At 45.2% G+C, this 24313-nt stretch overlaps 1 protein-coding gene across 2 annotated transcripts in view; it reads left to right on the top strand.

The window, feature by feature from the left end:
* Positions 1–9489: 9489 nt before the first annotated feature.
* ACOT9 (acyl-CoA thioesterase 9) overlaps positions 9490–24313 on the top strand; it is a 39678-nt gene continuing 24854 nt past the window's right edge. Inside the window, exons 1-5 of one of the 2 annotated variants that reach the window (XM_070067191.1) lie at positions 9490–9670; positions 15846–15943; positions 19432–19477; positions 22653–22823; positions 23077–23114. In XM_070067191.1, coding sequence (XP_069923292.1) covers positions 9651–9670; positions 15846–15943; positions 19432–19477; positions 22653–22823; positions 23077–23114 — 373 coding nt within the window. In that variant the 5' untranslated portion in view covers positions 9490–9650. Of the gene's footprint in view, positions 9671–15642; positions 15944–19431; positions 19478–22652; positions 22824–23076; positions 23115–24313 lie in introns of both variants that reach the window. The other variant, XM_070067192.1, reaches the window with a different exon arrangement.

The following is a 24313-nucleotide window of genomic DNA, read 5'->3' as shown; positions in this document are numbered from 1 at the left end:
GGTTGGCAGAATAACAGCTCCTTAAATAGTTCTCCATCCTTGTCACAACTTCTGTCAGTATCTTAGGTGACATGGCAAAGAGGAATTCAAGTTGCAGATGGAAGTAAGTTTGCTGATCGGCTGACCCTAGGATGGCGAGATTATCCTGGATTGTCCTGGTAGGCCCAATGCAATCACAAGGTTCTTAAAAGTGAAAGAGAGAAGTCAGAGACTTGAGGAAGATGCAAACACAGAGGTGCAATGTTGCTGGCTTTGAAGATGGTACAAGGGGCCAATGAGCTAAAGGGTAAGAGTGACCTCTAGAAACAGGAAGAGCAAGGAAACAGATTATCTTCTAGAACTTCCTGGGAGGAACACAGCCCTGCCAACACTTTGATTTTAGCCCAGTAAGACCTGTATCAGACACTCCTGGCCTACAGAAGTTTAAGGTAATAAATTTGTGTTGTTTTGAACCATTGCTTTTGTGATAGTTTGTTGCAACAGCAATAGAAACCTAGCAGTGTGTGAGAGAAATGCCTAAATCCCCCTGTCCAGGAGTAGGCCCCTCTTGCTGTATCAGGAATACTGTGCCTAGTCCTCTAATAGAGTTAATGTCATTATACGATATGAGTGTTTTTCTATGTTCCTCCCCGCCTTAGGCTGGAGCCTTCTAGTGCAGGACTCTTCCTTGCTCTTCAATGTGTTCTAGGGCTCTCAAGTGTCACTGAATAGCTGGGTGTGTTGGCTGTGTTACAAGCGAAGAACAGAGGCAGGTAGGGAGGAAACACAATGGTACTGGTGTCAGCATTAGTGAGAACCCAGGAACCGATGGAGACTGCATCTGACTGAAGTTAATTCTCTATAGTGTGGGCCCACTGGGTTTGGAATGCAGAGAACCTGCAGGTGACCTCATCTTCATGGGATTTTTGGTCCAGGAATAATTCAAGGGAATTCTGAGCCTCCCAGGTATACCCCATCAACAGTGAGCTCCCTCCCTTCAGTTCCCTCCCATCCAGTACCTCGTCTGCCACCCTGAGTACATTTCAGTCCTTGTGGTCCCAGAATGGAACCCACAGGCTCCAACTAGGGATGGAGCAGCTCCAACTGACTCGGGTATTCAATTTGGGCTCTCTGAATGACACTGCTTCTCAGGTTTCCCAACATTCGACTTCACATGTCCATTAATAACAAACTCAATCTCTGGCACGCTTGGCCTGAGACGTTTATTGCCATACATCAGAGCAGACTTCTCTCAATGTGTAGCTCTTGTGCTAATTTGTTACAGCAGCAACAGAAAACTAACCTCCCTTCCTACCTCCATATTTAATCTACACTGAGCTCCTCAGGGGAATTTTTCTAGAATTTCCAGGGCCAGGGTGAAGAACACAGAGTATTTGAGCAATATACAGGGAATCAAGAGTTGTGCATACTAGTAGGAAACCGGGCTCAAGGAAGACATTGTGACTTTGAAGAGGTTTTTCAGGAGTAAAATAAGAATCTCTCTTCCCTCCAGGCTTGGTTTCTGTACCCCCGCAAATCAGGCAAAACAGAAGCTGTATGTGCTACCCTATGCAATGTGCTAATAAGTTACCTGTATAAACAGAACAAACCAGTACAATAATCCCATAAGTATTGCATATAAAGATTAACCAGATAGACGAACTCCAGTGTTAACTGCCCGGATTTTGTGTGGTCCCATCTCCAAACAGTACAGAGTACAAGTTTAAACTCCAAAGCACATTATGTAAATTTAAACAGCCAACATGATTTTAGTGTCTATAAAATGTACATTGTTACTCTAAGTTTAAAAAACTGCCAAGAGGTAAATCCACACATTTACAGCCAACTGATTTTTCAACTAAAGCACCAAGAACATACGAAGTGGAAAGGATGGTTTTTTTTTAATAAATGGTGTAAGGGAAACCGGATATTCATGTGCGTAAGAATAAATTGGAACCTTATCGCACACTGTATACATAAAACAACTCAGAGTAGATTAAAGACTTAAACATAAGACTTGAAACTATAAAACTGCAGAAGAAAACGTAAGGGGAAGCTATATGACATTAGTGGGGGCAATGGTTTTTTGGTTATGACTCCAAAGGAACAGGAGACAAAGGCAAAAATAGAAAAATGAGATTTTACCCAAATAAAAAGCTTCTGCTCAGTAAAGGAAACAATCAACAGAGTTAGGAGCCTACAGAATGGGAGAACATGTTTGCAAACCATGCATCTGATAAGGAGTTAATATGTAACCTATATAATAACTCACACAACTTAATAGCAAGAAAATGAACAACTCAATTAAAAAAATGGGAAAAGGATCTGAAGAGACATTTCTCAAAAAAAAAAAGACACATAAATAGCCAACAGGTATGTGAAAAAATTCTCAACATAACTAATCACTGGGGAAATGAAAATTAAAACCAAAATGAAATAATCGCCTCACACCTGTTAAAATGACTCTTCTCAGAAAGATAAGAGATAACAAATGTTGGCAAGAATGTGGGGAAAAGGAGGGGCCGGTGCTGTGGCTCACATGGCTAATCCTCAGCCTGCAGCGCCGGCATCCCATATGGGCAGTGGGTACTGTCCTGGCTGTTCCTCTTCCAGTCCAGCTCTCTGCTGTGGCCCGGGAGTGCAGTGGAGGATGGCCCAAGTGCTTGGGCCCTGCACCTGCATGGGAGACCAGGAGAAGCACCTGGCTCCTGGCTTCGGATCAGCGCAGCGCCGGCCATGGAAGCCATTTGGGGAGTGAACCAACAGAAGGAAGACCTTTCTCTCTCTCTCTCTCTCACTGCCTAACTCTTCCTGTCAAAAAAAAAATTATGGCCTTGTCTAAATAAGGTTGGAGTTTGTGAACTCAAGAGGCTTCCATAGCTTTGGCAGCTCATGACAAGATCCTCCGGTGATCACTGATGTCATAAATAAGAGTGCCAATTTTTTTTTTTGACAGGCAGAGTGGACAGTGAGAGAGAGAGACAGAGGGAAAGGTCTTCCTTTGCCGTTGGTTCACCCTCCAATGGCCGCCACGGCTGGCGCACTGCGGCTGGTGCACTGTGCTGATCCGATGGCAGGAGCCAGGTGCTTCTCCTGGTATCCCAGGGGGTGCAGGGCCCAAGTACTTGGGCCATCCTCCACTGCACTCCCGGGCCACAGCAGAGAGCTGGCCTGGAAGAGGGGCAACTGGGACTAGAACCCGGTGTGCCAGCGCCACTAGGTGGAGGATTAGCCTAGTGAGCCACGGCGCCAGCCAAGAGTGCCAATTGTTAAATCAACAGCAGGAGTCGCTGTGCACTTGCTCCTCATGTAGGACCTCTGTCCTTAACGTGTTGTACTATGAAAATTAACTGTATCACAATTGATCATAATGATAGGTCTAAGAGTCAAAGAGATCACATAAACAAGACTAGTGTCTGCTAATACTAACTGATAGGATTAAGAAGGAGAGACCGATCCAACATGGGAAGCAGGATACACAGCAGACTCATAGAATGGCAGATGCCCTAAACATCACTCTGGCCTCAGAATCAGCCCTTAAGGCATTCAGATCTGGCTGAAAAGCCCATGAGAGTATTTTAGGCATGGAAAGCCAAGACACTCTGGCAGAACACACACACACACACACACACACACAAAACCAAAACCTAAATGAAAGATCTCCACGAGTGAGATCCCAGTGGAAAGAAGAGGCCATCAAAGAAGGAGGTACCTTTCTCTGAAGGGAGGAGAGAACTTCCACTTTGACTATGACCTTGTCTAAATACGATTGGAGTCGGCAAACTCAAAATGCTTCCATAGCCTTGGCAACTCATGACAAGAGCCTAGGGTGATTACTGAGGCCATAAACAAGAGTGTCAATTTGTTAACAACAGGAGTCACTGTGCACTTACTCCTCATGTAGGATCTCTGTCCTTAATGTGTTGTACAATGTGAATTAATGCTATAACTAGTACTCAAACAGTATTTTACACTTTGTGTATCTGTGTGGGTGCAAACTGTTGAAATCTTTACTTAATTTATACTAAATTTATCTTCTGTATATAAAGAGAATTGAAAATGAATGTTGATGCGAATGGAATGGGAGAGGGAGCGGGAGATGGGAGGGTTGTGGGTGGGAGGGAAGTTATGGGGGGGAGCCATTGTAATCCATAAACTGTACTTTGGAAATTTATTAAATAAAAGTTTAAAAAAAATTAACTGTAAAACTAGTCTTCAAACAGTACTTTATACTTTGTGTGTCTGTGTGGGTGCAAACTATTGAAATCTTTACTTAGTATAGAGTTGATCTTCTGTACATAAAGATAATTAAAAAGGAATCTTAATGAAGAATGGGATGGGAGAGGGAATAAGAGGTGGGAGGGCGGGTATGGAGGAGGAAGAACCACTATAATCCAAAAGTTATACTTATGAAATTTATATTTATTAAATAAAAGCTTTCTATTAAAATTAAGAAAAAGAAAGATTAGGTGTGGCTGGGGGCATTTTACTGTTTAAGCCCTATATGATTGGGAAGAACATCTTTCTTTTTTTAATATTCATTTTTATTTATTTGAAAGAGAGAGGCAGACGGGGCCAGCGCCGTGGCTCACTTGGTTAATCCTCTGCCTGTGGCGCCGGCATCCCAAGTGGGCGCCAGGTTCTAGTCCTGGCTGCTCCTCTTCCAGTCCAGCTCTCTGCTGTGGCCTAGGAAGGCAGTGGAGGATGGTCCAAGTGCTTGGGCCCTGCACCCACATGGGAGACCAGGAGGAAGCACCTGGTTCCTGGCTTCGGATCAGTGTAGCTCTGGCTGTAGCAGCCATTTAGGGGGTGAACCAATGGAAGGAAGACCTTTCTCTCTGTCTGTCTCTCTCACTGTCTAACTCTGCCTGTCAAATAAATTATATATATATATATAAACGAAAGAGAGAGGCAGAGATACAGAGAGAGAGAGAGAGAGAGAGAGAGAGGTCTTCCATCCACTGGTTCACTCCCCAACTGGCCGAAATGGCCAGAGCTGAGCCAATCTGAAGTCAGGAGCCAGGAGCTTCTTCCGGTCTCCTATGTGGGTGCAGGGGCCCAAGGACTTGGGGCATCTTCTACTGCTTTCTCAGGCCACAGCAGAGAGCTGGATCAGAAGAGGAGCAGCTAGGAGTTGAACTGGCACTCATATGGGATGCCGGCACGTTAGCCTGGGGCTTTAACCCGCTGTGCCACAGCACAGGCCCCAGAACATCTTTCTTGAAATAGACACTCTGAAATGCAGATGTGTCAGGCTAAAGAGGCCCTCTGATCCCAAGATATTACATATTTTAAATGTTTGCCACTTTATTTTGTTTTATTTTTGTGTTTTTGTCATTTTAAGCAGTAGTAAATTGTTAGAATGAAAAATAAAGCATGTTTTCTCTTTTACAGATTTATTTATTTAAAGTCAGAATTACAGAGAGGCAGAGCCAGAGAGAGAGAGAATCTTCCTTCTGCTGATTCACTCCCCAGATGGCTGCAACGGCTGGAGCTGAGCTGATCTGAAGTCAGAAGCCAGGAGCTTCTTCCAGGTCTCCCATGTGGGTGCAGGGGCCCAAGCACTTGGGCCATCTTCTACTGCTTTCCCAAGCCATGGCAGAGAGCTGGACTGGAAATGGAGCAGCTGGGACTCGAACTGGCACCCACATGGGATGCTGGTGCTGCAGGCGGTGGCTTTACCTGCTACTTCATGATGCCAAGCTTGAAAGTCAAGCTGGGCAACGGTAGAGGAAATGATAAGAATCGAGTGTTTCTAAATTGCCTAGGCTGGATTTTGCTTCTGTTGGAGCAAGTGGGTTAATACTAAGGACTTTCATGTAACAGCTTACTAGTTTTTCCATTATTTTGTTTAATATTCCAGGAACAAATTTTTTTCCCCATTGTTTCCTCCCAAATTCATTCTGGATCTTTTTGTATAATGTATGTGATTCAGGAAACAAGTTAATTTTTTAAAGATTTATTTTATTTATTTGAAAGACAGAGTTACAGAGAGGTAGACACACACACACACACACACACACACAGAGATCATCCATCCACTGATTCACTTTCCAAATGGCCACAACAGCTGGAGCTGAGCCGATCTGAAGCCAGGAGCTAGGAGCTTCTTCCAGGTTTCCCATGTGGATGCACAGTCCCAAGGACTTGACCATCCTCCATGGCTTTCCAAGGCCATAGCAGAGAGCTGGATTGGAAATGGAGCAGCTGGGACTCGAACTGGCACCCATATGGGATGCTGGCCCTGCAGGATGAGGCTTTAACCTGCTGTGCCACAGCATTGGTCCCCAGTAAGTTAACTTTTTTTTTTTTTTGACAGGCAGAGTGGACAGTAGTGAGAGAGAGAGACAGAGAGAAAGGTCTTCCTTTGCCGTTGGTTCACCCTCCAATGGCCGCCGCGGCCAGCGCGCTGCGGCCGGCGCACCGCGCTGATCCGATGGCAGGAGCCAGGAGCCAGGTGCTTTTCCTGGTCTCCCATGGGGTGCAGGGCCCAAGCACCTGGGCCATCCTCCACTGCACTCCCTGGCCACAGCAGAGAGCTGGCCTGGAAGAGGGGCAACCGGGACAGAATCCGGCGCCCCGACCGGGACTAGAACCCGGTGTGCCGGCGCCGCAAGGCGGAGGATTAGCCTAGTGAGCCGCGGCGCCGGCCTTAACTTTTAAAAACAGGTTTTTCTATCCTCATGAAATCATAGCATGAATCTGTTTGAAAGTTGATGAGTTTTCCGAGAACATTTTCTACCTAAATCAGATATCTGAAAGTACTTATGGTTCAGCAGCCCAGGGAAAGATGGTTACTAGATTTTTTGTTTTTGATTTGATTTTATTGTTCTATGTGTAGTAATAACATTGGTAGTATCTTATGTATCTGTCAGTGCAAGACTAGGTGCATTTTATTTTAGTTATACATTCGATCTCTGTTATGCTGAGACCATGTCAAAGTAGAACTAGTGAAATATTTACAATGGGAAACAAAAAGGTGGGCTTGAGAATCTGTGACTAAAAGACAGTTTTTCTCACCACTGTACAATTGTCGCATGTTTCCTGATTTCATTCTGTGAACACTTCACCTTCCATCCCTGCTATCCAAAATGTGGTATAGCATAGGTGCTTTACAACAACAAGACAAACAGAAAAATCAAGGTTGCTAAACTGTTTTAAGAACTTTATGCATGCTGCCAATTGAGATAATTAGACTGATGGATGCCCAGCCTGCAGTATTCCTTTATAGCCATTTGTATGATCACTTATGGAAATACCTATGTTAACAGGGTCTAACCCAGCACCTGGCCATAAGTCTGTAAGAGGAAGTTCCTGGTAAGTCAATATGACCTTGCTGTGCTGCCACAGCTGAGTAGCCTGGAGATGTGTACCTGATCCAAACCAGGCCAATGAATCTCTTCTCAGGACCTTTTGTGCTTGAGATGCAGAAATTTGGATCAATGTCTAGGCATATAGATATGGTTGTACCATGTGAAGAAAGCCATTACATAGAAAAAGCAAGGAAGCCACTATGCACAGGAAAATGAAGATCAGCGATGGAGAGAAGGTATCTTCATGGCATTGATTCCTTGGTTGTAGATGTTCCGTTCAAAATCAATGTTGTTTATATACTGATGAGAATGTGTCTGGGTATAACTGGAAGGTGACTTGATTGCACAAAAATGATAAGCTGTCCCCATTGTGCCATATGTGTAATCTGAACCTTTTTTCTCCTAGTTTCCTATTGCTTCAACAAAAGTTCAAATAAAAACAAGAATCAAAATAGCATAATTCAATACAATATTTATTGCACGGTGTATTAGGTGTTGCAGAGTATAAAGAAGTATAGCTGACACAAAATACAACAAAGCAATTACTGAAAAGGTGCAGACAATATGAATAAAAATGAAGAAGAGATCCCTGCAGGCCAAAGGGGGAGGCCTCTGGATATGGAACTGATACCATTTGGGAAAGTTAGGTAGAGAGGAAAAACACAGAGACCATATTCCATTTGTAACTCATGAGTTACACGTGTTTGTAACGCATGAGTTACACGTGTTAACTAGCTAGCTTAATTAACTTAATTCACATCAGCAAATTCTAAGTCATTGGGGGAGGTATTTGGGAAACGCACATAGCATGGCTATATGGCGTGGCTCACTTGGCTAATCCTCCGCCTGTGGCGCCAGCACCCCGGGTTCTAGTCCCGGTTGCTCCTCTTCCAGTCCAGCTCTCTGCTGTGGCCCGGGAGGGCAGTGGAGGATGGCCCAGGTCCTTGGGCCCTGCACCGCATGGGAGACCAGGAGGAAGCACCTGGCTCCTGCCTTTGGATTGTTGCAGCGCTGGCCATGGCGGCCATATAGGGGGTGAACCAACGGAAGGAAGACCTTTCTCACTGTCTATAACTCTCTGACTCTCTCTCTCACTAATTCTGCCTGTAAAAAAAAAAAAAGGCTGTTATATTTGAGGAGTCTTTACGAAGTTCATGGAAAATGTATATTATGAAAAAAGTATGTATGGATTTCAAAATTTTTTTGCACCAAAATAAACATATCTTTAAATTTTATTTTCCAGGAACTTAAGTCCCCTTGTAGTCTCAGAAGACCACCTTTTCATTCTAGTAACTAGTTTTGTTCTCTCTTTAAGTCTCTTCACCACTTTTGAAATTGCTGATTTGTTTTCCTTCACTATAGAGTAAGCCCCTCGTCATCCAAGGGAAGGGATTTTTGTCTTGGTTTTCTTTTGCATTCTCTGTAATTGTGCCTGGCTCAATGCAAACCGCTCAGAGAATCAGGTCTCCAAATGAAATCATCTACTCTGGCCTTGAGGCTCTCTGGGTCAGCCAAGATGTCCAGCAGGGGGCAGGCCGACAACAGAAGAGGAAGTTTTTTCTCATTAGGTCAGTGGTTCGCAACGTTTGCTTACACTAGCATCACCTTGGGCACTTTCCGACAACTGCACCCATGACTAATTAAATCAGAATTTCCGGAGGGGGGCCTTGGCAGCAGTATTTTGGAAAGCTGCCCAGGAGATTCCAACGTGCAACTAAGGGCAAGAACCAGACTGGGAGCTGAGCCACAGGGATTAAGAATAACGGAGACAAAATGTACAGGGCTGACTCGCGCCTAGCTTCCAAATCACGCCCTGCTGGTTCTGCGTGGGTCATTTACTCTACAACGGCGGAGATAGGCCGGTTCTAGGGTGGGCAATAGGCCCTACGCAGCTGATTGAGCGGGGAAACTGCGCAGAGGCGGACTCAGGTTCCAGCCAATGAACGGCCAGGGACTGCCAGGCTCAGAGTGGCCCCGCCCCGGAGGAGCAGCCCCTCCCTCCTGACAACTCGTTCACCCTCAAGAGCGGCCCCGCCCCCGGAATCGCGACTCCTCCGTGGCCCCGCCCGCTCTCAGCGTGGCCCCGCCCGCTCTCAGCGTGGCCCCGCCCGCTCTCAGCGTGGCCCCGCCCCAGGAGGGGAAGCCCCGCCCACCGGACAACCCACCCCTCCCATCTCAGGAAGAGCGGCTCCGCCCCCGTGCAGCGTGGCCCCGCCCTCCCGTAAGGGCGTGGTCGTGGGGAGCGAGGTTCCATCTCGTGTTCGCGTTCGCTGGCGTGCATCTTTATCGCTCCACTTACCCTTTGTTGACCGGCGCGTGGGGCGCGTTCTCCAGCAGTTGGCACCGCGGCTTGGCGCGATGAGGCGGGCGGCATTGCGGTAGGTAGCAGGGCGTGGGAGGACCTCGTAGGACGCTGTCCAAGGGCGGTTACGTCCTCCGTCTCTGCTGGGAGCGGGCTGAGGCGGAAGAAGCGGGCAGGGGCGCGCTGAACTCACGCCGTGGGCATTTGAGTTTTCGGGGTAAAGGGCGCCCGCCCACTGCGAACCCGCCCTGACACTGGTCTGTCGGCTTAGGGCGGGGCACCCCACTCCACCTTAGAGACGTCTAGCCCCGGGTTTGATCTGCAGAGTAAAGCCTCACTTTTAGGGGAGGAAGCTGGGTGTTCCCTGAAATTCCTTTCTCTTTGCTCATCGGCGACGTGGTTGGAGACGATTGTGGGGTAGCGCCTGGGCAGAAAGCTCGTATTTGCAGTCCCACCAGACCGCTCCCGTCTTTGCCTTTCTTCAGAGAACACTTTTAGGGTTTAGCACTTGACCCACTTGGAATCTAACCTCAATGTGTTGTAACTTGGGTAGAGATTGCAGGGTATGTTTTGGTTGTCAGGGCCTTTAGGGTCTGTGTGACTAGGTTTCTGGTGCTAATTTGAAACTTTTCCTTTAATGAGTAGCAAGGCCTTTGTAAAGGGGGTGGTGGTGTTTTAATTGGACCACTTGGTCTGTAATCTTCCCAGCTGGCACAATTAAGGACTGATGGCTTTAGACTCCAGAGCTGTGTCGCTGTCCTCCACGCATGCCCCTCCCCGCACTTCTGCCTTTCCAAGTTCGTTCTTCTTGGCTGGGTCTCAGGGTGCTACACCTGTTCCAGTTTCTGGAGGCATCTACTGCCAGTGGGCCTTCCTTGCCTCTAACCCCCTACCCTCGGTGTAGCGCAGAGTTCCGATCCACATTGATCCCGCCAGTTCTCTTGCCCTTGGGTCTCTCTGCGCTCTCCCTCCACATTCTATCTGTGTCTATATTTCTATTTCTGTGTATCTTTCTCTCCCCCACGGTTCCTAGAGTCCTTGCTATCTGTTGAAAGGGTTCTCTGAATTTCCCTTTCTCTTGCTTACAGACAGCACTTTAAAAGAACAAAGCTTTGCTACATTATTCGAAGACAGGCTGAAAGTCATTGCAAGAAGGAGCTCAGTCGACTTTAGTTTGCATTGGCTGTATTGTGAAAGGCCTCCCACAGCCTCCATGGTCTGATTCTGAAATCTGGGAGGAACTGACCTCCCTCAGTTTGGAGGCTCTCCTTTGCACTAAACCCTGAGAGCCCTGAGTGCTTTGCTCACGAGTCCATGGAACCTGAAACGTGCTGTGGCAGTGTCTAGTGAAAGTTCACACATGAATACAGACACTGTGTAAGGATTAGGTTGATGAGTGGGCAACCTTCACAGCTTTTTTTTCCCAGACTCACAAGAGGCACCTGAGTTCATTTAGTCTCTAAATTGAAAATTGAGGTATTGCCTTAGACGGGGGTGGGGGGTGGGGTGGGGGGGTGGGGCATATGAGTGGCACTGCCTGTTACTGTCATGAAAACTTTTTCATATTGGGACTCAAGATGAAGCCGAGACATTTCTTTTCATACCTCCACGTGACTTGTGTGAATCTGCAAGCAGACCATGAAGAGGTTGGGCTCCTAGGTCTCTTGTTAATGGAAACGTTCAGTCATGGGGTCCTGGGGGCTGAGTGTCCCCAAGGCCGCTTAACGGTTCTTCTAAAGACCTAGAAGTTTTGATGTGAGACCCCTGAGAGCTGTAAGGGGATACGCCGCTAACCCCCAGGTACTGAGGTGTTGATGAAACCATTCTCCCGTCTCTTCACCCAGGTGCTCCATCTGCAATCACGCAGCACTCAAGGATGAGCATATGTTTTGAGAAATGGACAGTTAGGTGATTTCTTTGTGATATAAACAGAGATCTAAACAAACCTACCATGCACCTAGGCCACATGGTATGTTTGCCCCTAGGTTACAAGTCTGTACAGCATGCTACTATGCTGAATACTACAGGCAGCTGGGATGCAATGGGATTTATCTAAACACAGAAAAGGTACAGTAGAACAAACTATAAAGATTAAAAAAACGGTGCACCTGTACAGGGTGCTTACCATGAGTGGAGCTTGCAGGACTAGAAGCTGCTCTGGGCAGTTAGTCGGTGGCAAGTGAAGGGGAAGGCCAAGGATGTTAACGATGCGCTTAGGTTACACTAATTTCAAAACATTTTTTATTTCTTCAGTAATAAACCTTAGCTGACTGTAACTTTTTTTTTTTTTACAAAGGTTATTTATTTGAAAGAGAGAGAGAGACAGAGACAAAGATCATCCATCCACTGGTTAACTCCGCAGATGGCTACTATAGTCAGGGCTGGACCAGGCTGAAGCCAGGAGCTTCCTTCAGGTCTCCAAGCTCTTGGCCATCTTCCACTGCTTTTCTCAGGCCATTAGCAAGGAGTTCGACTAGAAATGGAGCAGCTAGGACTTGAACTGGCGTCCATATAGGATGCTGGCATTGCAGACACAGCTATACCCACTACATCACAGCGCCGGCCTCCAACTATAACTTTTTTTACTTTATAAACTTGTAAATTTTGTAGACTTTTGAACTATAAATACTTAGCTTAAAACACAAATACATTATACAACTGTACAGAATATTTTCTTTATATATTACTCTGTGCTTTTAATAAAAAACAAAAGATTTCATTTATTTATTTGAAATTCGGAGTTACTGAGAGAGATTGATCTTCTGTCTGTTGATTTACTCTCCAAAATGATTACAGTGACTGGGGCTGGGCCAAGCCGAAGCCAGGAGCCTGGAACTCCATCTTGGTTTCCCACATGGCAGGGGCCCAAGTACTTAGCCATCTGTTGCTGCTTTCCCATGTGCATAGCAGCAGGGACTTGACCTGGTGCCCATTTGGAATGCTGGTATTGCAGGCGGTGACTTACCCCACTGACTCACAGCACTGGCCCCTGTAGACTTCTGTTTTGAAAATACTTGATATGTGGGGTCGGCGCTGTGGCACAGTGGGTTAACGCCTGGTCTGAAGTGCCGGCATCCCATATGGGGGCCTGCTCAAGACCTGGCTGCTCCACTTCTGATCCAGCTCTCTGCTATGGCCTGGGAAAGGAGTGGAAGATGGCCCAAGTGTTTGGGCCCCTGCACCTGCGTGGGAGACCCAGAGGAAGCTCCTGGCTTCAGATCAGTGCAGCTCCAGCCATTGCAGCCAGCTGGGGAGTGAACCAGCCGATGGAAGACACCCCCACCCCGCCTCTCCTCTCTCTGTAACTCTGATTTTCAAATAAATCAACCTTAAAAAAATAAAAAAAAATTTAATCGTTACTTTGACTTTTCTGTTAAAAACTAAGGACTGAGTATTGTGGCACGCTGGGTTAAGCAGACTCTTGGGATGGCTGCATCCCATATCACAATGCTTGTTTGAGTTCTGGCTACTCTGCTTCTGACCCACCTTCCTGCTAATGCATCCCTGGAGGGAGCAGATAGTGGTTCAAGGGCTTGGCCCTCTGCCACCCATATTGGAAACCCGGATAGAGTTCCAGGCTCCTGGCTTCGCCCTGGCTCACCCCTGGTTGTTGTGGACATTTGTTTTGCTCTGCCTTTCAAGTAGATGAAAATAAATTAACGTTTTTAAAAGAAAAATGTTAAATGTTTAATATTTAAAAAAAATGAACACACACACGCTAGCCTAGGGCTACACAGAGTCAGGATCATCTTCAGCAGGGTCTTGCACTTGCACGTCTTGTCCCACTGGAAGGCCTTGGGGGCAGGAACAGGCCTGGAACGGGTATCACCTGTGATAGCAACGCTAGCTTCTGGACACCTCCCCAGGGACCTGAGTCCCCACTTGAGAAAGTGTCATTCTTTTCAGAAATACCTGGTGATTTGCATGGTTTGTTTCTTTTTTTTCATCGTGGATTTGCTTATAAACAGATAATGCACTATGAACATTCTTTGTTAATGAAAACCTTTCTGTGTTGGGGTCCATGTTCTAAAACCCTTTAAGGAGCTGATTGAGGTCTGCTGGAACTTCTGTACCATTTCACTGAATTTTCTTGGGGGTTCTTATGCATTTATCTTTCCTTTTGCCTCTTTTTCATTTATTCCTTCACTGGGTGATAGGAAAATTTTAGCTCCAGTATAATATTATGGGGATACCATTGTGTATGCAGTCTTTTTTTTATGGTGAAAAACATATTTAGAATGAGCCAGCTGGACTCCGTTCAGATGATCCCAATTTTGTTGGCAGCGTCCAGAGCATCGTAGTCAGGAGCCAGCACACACACGCCTTCTTCTCTCGGTCAGGGCTGATCAGGTGTTGACTTTGGCCACATCAGTGTCATAGAGTTTCTTCACAGCTTGTCTGATCTGGTGCTTGTTGGCCTTGACATCCACAATGAACACCAGCGTGTTGTTGTCTTCTGTCTTCATGGCCGACTCAGTGGTCCGGGGAACTTGCTGATGGCATAGTGGTCAAGCTTGTTGCTCCTGGGGGCGCTCTTCCGAGGGTATTTGGGCTGCCGTCGGAGGCGCAGTGTCTTGGGCTGCTGGAACATGGGCGATGTGCGGAGCTGCTTTTTCTTGTGGCTGTGGACGCCTTTCAGCGTTGCCTTCTTGGCCTTCAAGGCCTTCGCTTTGGCTTCGACTTGAGGAGGGGCAGGAGCTTCCTTCTTCGCCTTTGGCGCCGTCTTGGTGACAAGTGTATATGCAGTCTTTCATGGACCAAAACATCATGCCACAAATGACTGTATATAAAAGGGTAACCTCAAAAAGTTCATGGAAACGTGGAATTATAATTTATTTTGGTACAGAGACTTTGAAATCCATGCATAATTTTTCATAATATGCATTTTCTTGAACTTTTTGAAGGCCTTCCCCATAAGGGAGGTAGCCTGAGAATGTGAAAAGAGCAACTTACATGTGCACGTGTGTGTGTGTGTTGGGGGGGGCAATTAAAGGAATTGGGTTCTATCTAGACTTGACCAGGAAATGCACGCTCCTATTTCTGTTCTTTGCTACTAGACTAGTTGACTTGATGAAAGTCAAGGATTTGTTGTAGCAGCACACATGTGCTGTCAAGACTACATTTTTTTAAAAGATTCATTTATTTATTTGAAAGGCAGAGATAAGAAGGAGAAAGAAATCTTCCATCTGCTGGTTTACTCCCCATAGGCTGCAATGGCCAGGGCAGGGTCAGGCCGAACCCAGTAGCTTTTTCTGGTCTCCCACATGAGTGCAGGGGCTTGGGTTATCTTCCACTGTTTTCCCAGGCGCATTAGCAGGGACTTGGATTGAAGTGGAGCAGCCAGGACTTGAACAAGCACCCATATACCATATACCACAGCGCTGGCCCCTACATGTAGATTTCAAAATATTTTTGCCTGAATGCTTTTATTCAGGAGAAATTTTTATATGATAGTTGGAGCCCTAAAGAAAATTAAAAATACACTTTTCCTTTTTAAATTTTTGGTTAATCATAACTTATCCCTGTATTAAGTAGTGAGAATTGATGAGAGATTGGAGCTAGGAGGAGTGGCAGGCAGCATGTGTGGTTGGTGACCTTCAATGCCTTGCCTTCTTCAGCTGTGCCTCACCAGTCAGTCTTTAATCCGATATACATGTGTGTTACAGCGATATGATAATGTGTTTTTGGGAGCCAACAGTTAAACAATAGTGAACACAAATCAATGTAAACAATTTATTGTGGGAGAATCAGTTAGATTTGGATAAATAACTTCTGTTTTATTCTGTTGGAGATCTTGGAAATTTCTACTTAAGTCCAATAAATTCTTTGAGTCTGGGAATGGCTAGTTCAATGTTCAAAGTTGAATCAGTTATAATTGCACTTATCTTGTTTATTCAGGAAATACGGTGTGATAATCAAGAACAAAATAAATGTTCATAATTAATTTGCTTAGTTGTTTACCAAATCGATTCAGGGCTTCCGTAGCTGGTAAAATAGAGCAAGAATCAATCCATTAAACCTGTTTGCCATCTTTCATTTACTTTGTAGATAATTACTTAATCGGTCTCTGCTGGCAAGAAATGTTGAGTTGGAGAGAAGACTGTGGACTAACCTCGTATGCAGACATACGTACACTTGCGAAGCCTGACACTGTGGTGTAACCACATGCTCTGGGAGGAGGCGGCGTCTTCGGAGCTGTCAAGGAAGACGCTCTGGAACCTCTTCTAAGTGTGTTTCATCTTGTTTTATAGGCTTGGCGCCTTGAGCAAGGGGCTGCTTCCTCCTGGCAGAGGGCTGACTCAAGGCTCTCAGGACCCCAGGAAGCAGGGAATCTTCCACATTCGTGAAGGCAAGCATGGGTTTTCTCTCTTATGTCCACGTGGTGACAAACTGTTGTAATTTTTGGGAGATGTGTTATAGAATGATAGTGTAAGCTGAAGAAGCAAACATATGAAAGCTGGAAGTTGTATAAACATCTCATTTATAAAATGACCAGGGTAGCTGCATAATCACTTTGAGTAGAAATCACATTCAGAATTTGAGCTCCTGGTCCTTGGAGCCTTGGGGACTAAGCTCTTTTACGTGGTTTCTACTTCCTGTGTGTGGGTGCTGAAGGGATGGCAGAAAGAGATCTCTGGTGATGGGCCTGTTGGTCGTACCAGCCAAATGCTCCTAGTCCATAGTTTTCTTAGAGGGACTCTATCCATGCTTAATTGGAGTTCATTTCAGTTACTGATATTGATATATGCAAACTGTGGATTGCTTTTATTAATATGGGAGTATTAACTATAATTAAAAGAGTGACCTTTCAAGGATCCAAATTAATATATGGGTATGTGTATTTACTCATGTATATGTAAATGAAGTTTAAAATTCCTTCTTGGGGCCGGCGCTGCGGCTCACTAGGCTAATCCTCCGCCTAGCGGCGCCGGCACACCGGGTTCTAGTCCCGGTCGGGGCGCCGGATTCTGTCCCGGTTGCCCCTCTTCCAGGCCAGCCCTCTGCTGTGGCCAGGGAGTGCAGTGGAGGATGGCCCAGGTGCTTGGGCCCTGCACCCCATGGGAGACCAGGAAAAGCACCTGGCTCATTGCTCCTGCCATTGGATCAGTGCGGTGCGCCGGCCGCAGCGGCCATTGGAGGGTGAACCAACGGCAAAGGAAGACCTTTCTCTCTGTCTCTCTCTCTCACTGTCCACTCTGCCTGTCAAAAAAAAAAAAAATTCCTTCTTGGAAGGCACCTGCCACTCTCTGTATAATGACCAAACTGGTAATAATCATTTTTTATGTCACGGAGCACCAGTAATTGGTGTACTGTTTAGGGTACTTTTTTTCCGTTCTTTTATTTAATGAAGTCTGTTGCTCATAATTTCAACAAATAAATTTTTAAAATAACTCTGCCTTTCAAAAAATTTATATAGGGAGAGGGAAATGGGGAGAGAGAGAGATAGCTGTCTTCCATCTGCTGGTTCACTCTGCAAATGGCCACAATAACTGGGGCTGGGCCAGGGTCAGGCTGAAGTCAGGAACACCATCTGGTCTGTTGCTTTCCCAGGCACATTACCAGAGAGCTGGATCAGAAGTGGAGCAGCTGGGTCTGGTGCTGTGGTGTACCGGATAAAGCCACCTGTAGTGCTGGCGTCCCTTATGGGCGCCGGTTTGAGTCCTGGCTGCACCACTTCAGATCCAGCTCTCTGCTGTGGCCTGGAAAAGCAGTAGAAGATGGCCCAAGTCCTTGGGCCCCTGCACCCATGTGGGAGACCCAGAAAAAGCTCCTGGCTTTGGATCAGTGCAGCTCTGGCTATTGTGGCCAATTGGGGAGTGAATCAGTGAATAGAAGACCTCTCTCTCTCTGCCTCTCCTCTTTTTTTATTTAAGATTTATTTATTTATTTGAAAGTCAGAGTTACACAGAAGGAGAGGCAGAGAGAGAGAGAGGTCTTCCATCCGCTGGTTCACTCCCCAGTTGGCTGCGATGGCTGCAGCTATGCCGCTCCGAAGCCAGGAGCTTTGCTCCAGATCTTCCTACGAGAGTGCGGGGGCCCAAGAACTTGGGCCATCTTCTACTGCTTTTTCAGGCCATAGCAGAGAGCCGGATCAGAAGTGTAGCAGGCGGGACTCGAACCAGTGCTCATATGGGATGCCAGCACTGCAGGCAGCAGCTTTACCCGCTATGCCACAGTACAGGCCCCTCTGCCTCTCCTTCTCTTTAACTCTGACTTTCAAATAAATAAATAAACCTTAAAAAAAATGGAGCAGCCAGGACTTGAACTGGTGCTAATGTGGTGTGCCAGCATTGCAGGTGGTGGCCACAATGCCAGCCCCCAAAATCTTTAAACTCATGAGGAAAAAAGATCAGAAATGATATAAATTTACTAATGGGTCAATTTTGTAACTTTTTGTGATTTATTTGTAGTTAGAGTATGCACCAAATTTATTGTGTGTGCAGATTTATTATGTAGCCATATAAAATGCTTGTTAGTCTAACTCTATTTGGTTTTTGGATCAGTTTTTTTTAAAGATCTATTTGTTTGAAAGTGTCACAGTGAGAAGGAGAGACAGAGATCTTCACTATGGTGGTTTACTCCCAAGATGGCCACTACGGCCAGGATTGGGCCAGGCTGAAGCCAGCAGCGAGGAGCTTCTTCAGGTCTCTCACATGGGTACAGAGGCCCAAGCATTTGGGCCATCTTCAGCTGCTTTCCCAGGTGCATTAGCAGAGAGCTGGATTGGAAGTGGAACAGCTGGGACTTAAACCAGCACTCAAATGGAATGCCAGAGCTGCAGGCGATGGCTTTTCCTGCTACTCCACAGCACCAGCCCTGATCAGTTAGCTATTGAAAGACCAAGGATGACTATATTTCCTATAACTGGAATATCTATTTTGAAATGATAGTAGAAACACATGAATTAAACACATTTGAGGTACTATAGATTTGGTTTTTTAGTTTCGAATTACTATTATCTAATTGATTTTCCTTCTATTCATATAGCATGTTCATCTATACATGTGAATCATGGTGTGTATGGTAATTAGTATCGACTTTTAAGTGCTTGAGTTTTATTTTAAGCTAATTCATTCTTGTACTTTTGGGCAATGGGCATTAATTAAAATTATATAGCATTCTTTTCTTGAGCTAAGTCTTTGCTTCATTTTTCTGCCTTAAACTTTTCTAACAAGGAGGATAGTTATAAATATATAAGAAATCAGACTCAGGTTTGGAAATGAATATTAGTTTCTATACCAAGTAATTTGATCTACTTCCTGTGAGAAGAAAAAAATTAAGGTAGGAGGGATCCTGTTTGTAATTTCTGCATCATAAAGGGCTTCTTCTACTGCCACTGATAAAGCCCCAGTGGGTGAATAATTGAAGTTCCTTTTTTTTTTGTTTACATAACCCCCAGTGACTGGCACAGAGGTGTTCTTTTCTGCACTAGGCTGGTAGTGTAGTTGTTTCAGGTTTTCAAGAGTAGAGGCTGATCCCTTCCCTGAGCCATTTATTGTGGCATTAAATGGAGAATCTTGGGTCTTAAGATCTTTTGAGTGCATGAATCACTTTTCACAGTTCTTGAGCTCATTGCCACAATCCAGGTCTCATACGAAGATACTTTAAAAGTTCATGGAAAAATGGAATTTATGCATTTCTATTGGTGCCAAAATTTTTTTTGATGCAAAAAGTTTTTTCATAGTATGTAAAAAATGTATATTCTGAGGAAGTGATACATAGATTTCAAAAAAATTTTGGCACCAAAGTTCATATTTTAAATTTTGTGTCCGTGAACTTTTTGAAGTGCCTTCATAGTTCTCTGTTTGATGGAGTAACCTTTTATTTTTGTTTCAGTTCGAGATAAGTTGCGGGAGATTGTAGGAGTATCCACAAACTGGAGGTATGTATGCTGGTGTTTGTTCTTTCTTCCCCAAGGTGTTTTATGTTAGGCTGTGTTTAGATTCAGTTGACGGGGAGCCCTGTGTTTGAAGATGGATTAAGTTCTTTGGAGGAAAAGATCAGTATTGTAATGTACTCAGCAGTTGTATCATTATTAGAAAACAGTGGGACTTACAGATACTGTGTGCTTATCCAGGGACATCCAGATGCATTACCTCACTGAACCTCATAAAGAAATCGGTGACATGCTTATGGCATCTGTTCCTATTCCTTTTTTTTTTTTTTTTTACACATGATGAAACAAACTCTCAGATTAAACTATTTGGTGTCAGGGATTGGGATTGGAATCCAAGTCTCCTGGTTTTTCTATTTTTACAACTTGACCCCTCTATTGTTTCTTGTCCATTCACAATTAACCAGGTGTCCTATGTTACCTTTCACTGTCTCTCAGTATTTCCCTACTGTAAAGTGAGATCATATCCTTCTTTGTGCCTAGAATTTTGAGGCTAAAATGAATGAAAACAAAAGCACAAATGATCATGACATAAATTTTTCTATTGTTGGTACGGAAATTAATGACTTATTTTTAAGTCCTTTTTTTAAAATATGGAAAATAATTTGTAAAAGATTTATGTGTTTGAAAGACAGTGTTAGAGAAAGACACACACACATATATGCAGAGAGAGAGCGAGCAAGAGAGAGAGAGAGAGAGAAATCTTCTGTTTGCTAATTCACTCCCCAGATGCCTGCAATAGCAAGGGGTGGGGCAGGCTGAAACCAGGGGCCATCTGAGTCTCCCACAGGGTACAAGGGCCCAAGTAGTTGGGGCATCTTCTGTTGTTTCCCCAGGTACATGGCAGGGAGCTGGATCAGAAGCAGAGCAACTAGGATTCGAACCAGCGCTCTGATATGGGATGCCAGTGTCACTGACAGGAGCTTGGTACACTGGGTCACGACACTGGTCCTTTTAAGTTATTTATATGGAAAAACTTACTGAAAACTTGAAAGAATACTTATGTACTCACCACCTGGATTTAATTGTTAACATTTTGCCAAATTTTGCCAACATGCATACATTAGCGAAACCATTTCTAGGGAAATTATAGATAAGATGACATTGACTGAAGCATGCATCTCCAATAAGTAAATACGTTCTCTTACATAACATAATCAGCTTTCATTATCTCCAACAAATAAGACATTGTCTTATGTAACACAATTGACAGTAATTCCCTAATAGTAAATGTAATGCTCATCTATATTCAGATTTCCTCAACCATTCCCAAAATGTCCTTTAGGGTTTTTTAAAAATCATTAATGGGGGCCGGTGCTGTGGCATAGTGGGTAAAGCCTCCGCCTGTGATGCCAGCATCGCATATGGGCACTGGTTTGAGACCAGGCTGCTCCACTTCCGATCCAGCTCTCTGCTATGGCCTGGGAAAGCAGTGGAGGATGGCCCAAGTCCTTGGGCCCCTGCACCCGTGTGGGAGGCCCGGATGAAGCTCCTGGCTCCTGGCTTCAGATTGACCCAGCTCAAGCCATTGCAGCCATTTTAGGGAGTGAACCAGCGTGGAAGACCTCTTTCTCTGTCTCCCTCTCTCTACCTATAACTCTGCTTTTCAAATAAATAAATTAAATCTTAAATGCTCATTAAAAAAAACCACAAAGCTAAAAAAAAATAGTTAAAATCCAATGAAGGATTGCATGGTACATCTGATGGTTTTGATTTTGTGGTCTCCTTTAACCTAGAATAGTTGACAGTTACTGCCCACCCACCCCCAAACTTGTTTGTGTGAGCTTGACTTACAGAGATTTGTTGTGAGCTTGACTTAAAGAAGGTGTTTTTCTTGAGAAGATTCCACGTTTCACATTCCTCATTCCTGGTACCATTTTACTCGTAACTGTCTCCTATATATTTTTCGGCTAACCATTTCTGTCAGTAATATGTAATAAGATTAAGGTGAGAAAGACATTTTAATGAATGATGTCAACAATTTATTCCTTGTCCCTTTGTCTCTCTTATACCTTAATCCTCTCTTCTTTTTCCCCTTCTTGTCTTCTCTTTTCTTTTTAAATATTTATTTATTTGAAAGAGTTACAGCAAGAGAGGGAGAGACAGAGGAGAGAGATCTTCTATTTGCTGGTTCACTCACAAGATGGACCCAGTGGTTGGAGCTGGGCTAATCCAAAGCCAGTAGCTTCCTGTGGGTCTCCCACGTGGGTGCAGATCTTCCACTGCTTTCCTAGGCGCATTAACAGGGAGCTGGATCGGAAGTGGAACAGTTGGGACTCAAAGCAGAGCCCATGTGATGTGCCGGCTCTGCGGGTGGCAGCTTAGTCTGCTGAGCTGCATTGCTGGCCCCATCCTCTTTCCATGTTCGCTTCCTCTTGGGCTTTTGTTCTGCCTCCCATACTTCCTTCAGCTAGAGTTCATTTTTCCTCCTCTGTCTTTCCTGCAACTGAAGGCAGAGAGAAGCCCAGAGAAGGCAGAGGGACTCTGAGAATAGTCCAGATGAGAAACAAGACTGTGGAGTTGAGTGGCCTTGCTGTTCTTTATCTCTTGTGTATACCATGTATCCATCTCTGTATTTCAAATTTGGTTTCACTTATGCTATTCTTTGAGTAAACTTTTTAAAATTAATTCATTTATTTAACAGGCAGAATTAGAGAGGGAGAGACAGGTCTTCCATCCACTAGTTCATTCTCCAAATGGCTGCAATGGCCAGAGCTGGGCCAATCCAAAGCCAGGAGCCAGGAGCTTCTTTGCGTCTCCCACATGGGTGCAGGGGCTCAAGCACTTGGACCCTCCTCCGCTGCTTTCCCAAGCCATCAGCAGGGAGCTGGATCCAAGTGGAGCAGCTGGGACTTGAACCGGTGTCCATGTGGGATGCTGGCACTGCAGGTGGAGGCTTAACCTACTAACGCCACGGCGCTGAGTAAACTTTTTGATGAGGGCAAATAGATGGTTCATTCGAGTCTATCACTTTAAGTCCATTCTTATCTACAAGCCTAAGAAATGTCACCAGGAATGTTCCGTTTCACCAAGTGGCGGCTGGGTAGGGAGGAGGGAAGAGGAGATGAAGTCGGTCCAGACCTTTCTTTGCGCCTTTCACGGTGTCCCCGAGTTGGGGGGGGCACCGTTCCTGTGTGTCTGAAGCTCGCGTTCTTTGTGTCAGGGACCACGTGAAAGCGATGGAGGAGAGAAAGCTCCTCCACAGCTGTCTGGCGGACTCGCAGAAGGGCCTGCAGCCCAGGAGGATGAAGGACAGCTACATCGAAGTTCTCTTGCCTTTGGGCAGCGAGCCTGAATTACGAGAGAAATACTTGACTGTTCAAAACACTGTAAGGTAACGTGGCACTAGTTTTGTATTATTTGTGTTTAGTTTTTATTTTTAAATCAACTTTTAGGATGCAATTCACACACTGTAGAATTTGCCTGTTTAAGATATACAACTTTCTGGTGTTTACTGTGTTCAGAGAGACATGCAGCCGTCACTGCAATCAATTATAGAACATTTTCAGTGCCTCAGCATGTGTTTATTTTTAAAAGAAAATCGTCATGACTTGGATTTAACTAATAGTTTGTGCTCTCTTTCACAGATTTGGCAGGATTCTTGAGGACCTTGACAGCTTAGGAGGTACTGATAGTATTTTAGTATTTCTAATAGATACAGTATGTATTGGCTCCTGTGATGAAAAGACCTTTTCATTGTTTTTTTTTTGTTGTTGTTGTTGTTGTTAAGATTTTATTTATTTGAGAGGTAGAGGGCAGAGGGCAGAGGGCAGAGAGAGGTCTTCCATCCTCTGGTTCATTCCCCAAATGGCTGCAACAGCTGGAGCTGAGGCAATCCAAAGCCAGGAGCTTCCTCTGGGTCTCCCACACAGGTGCAGGGTCCCAAGCACTTGGGCCATCTTCTGCTTTCCCAGGCCACAGCAGAGAGCTGGATTGGAAGTGGAGCAGCCAGGACCGGTGCTGGCGCCCACATGGGATGCCAGCGCCACAGGCGGAGGATTAACCTAGTGCGCCACAGTGCAGGCCCTGACCATTTCATTCCTACCCTGTACAGATGAAGTTATTCTAAAAGCTTAGAAGAAGGGTGTTACTACCTTCGAATTGTCCTAATTTATTTCTCATGAATGTAGATTCCAGTTTTTAATGGCGTTATAATCTGAATGTACGTGCTTTCTAATAATGTTTAGAAAATAATCTTGGGGACCGGCACTATGGCTCACTTGGTTAATCCTCCACCTGCGGCACTGGCATCCCATATGGATGCTGGGTTCTAGTCCCGGTTGCTCCTATTCCAGTCCAGCTCTCTGCTGTGGCCCGGGAAGGCAGTGGAGGATGGCCCAAGTGCTTGGGCGCCTGCACCCGTGTGGGAGACCAGGAGGAAGCACCTGGCTCCTGGCTTTGGTTTGGCACAGTGCTGGCCGTAGCAGCCATTTAGGGAGTGAACCAACGGATGGAAGACCTTTCTCTCTGTCTCTCTCTCTCACTGTCTGTAACTCTACCTGTCAAATAAAGAAAAAAGAAAATAATCTTGAAGATAAGTTGAAAATATATTATAAAGAATTGTTCTTCCCTGAATTACCTGAGAATAAACTGCTGACACAATACCATATGACTCCCAAATATCTTTTTAAAAAAGATTTTATTTATGTGAAACGTAGAGTGACAGAGGGAGAGAGGGAGACAGAGAATGAATATGAATCTCTCTTCAATCTGCTGGTTCACTCTCTAAACGACCACAACAGCTCGGGCTGTGCGATTCTGAAGCCAGGAGCCTGGAACTCCATCTGAGTCTTGCACGTGGTTGTCAGGGGCCAGAGTACGGCG

This window comes from Oryctolagus cuniculus, chromosome X (genome assembly GCF_964237555.1).
Source record: "Oryctolagus cuniculus chromosome X, mOryCun1.1, whole genome shotgun sequence".
Taxonomy (NCBI): domain Eukaryota; kingdom Metazoa; phylum Chordata; class Mammalia; order Lagomorpha; family Leporidae; genus Oryctolagus; species Oryctolagus cuniculus.
Note: the sequence above shows the minus strand (reverse complement) of the source record. Positions and strands in the feature narration are given on the sequence as shown.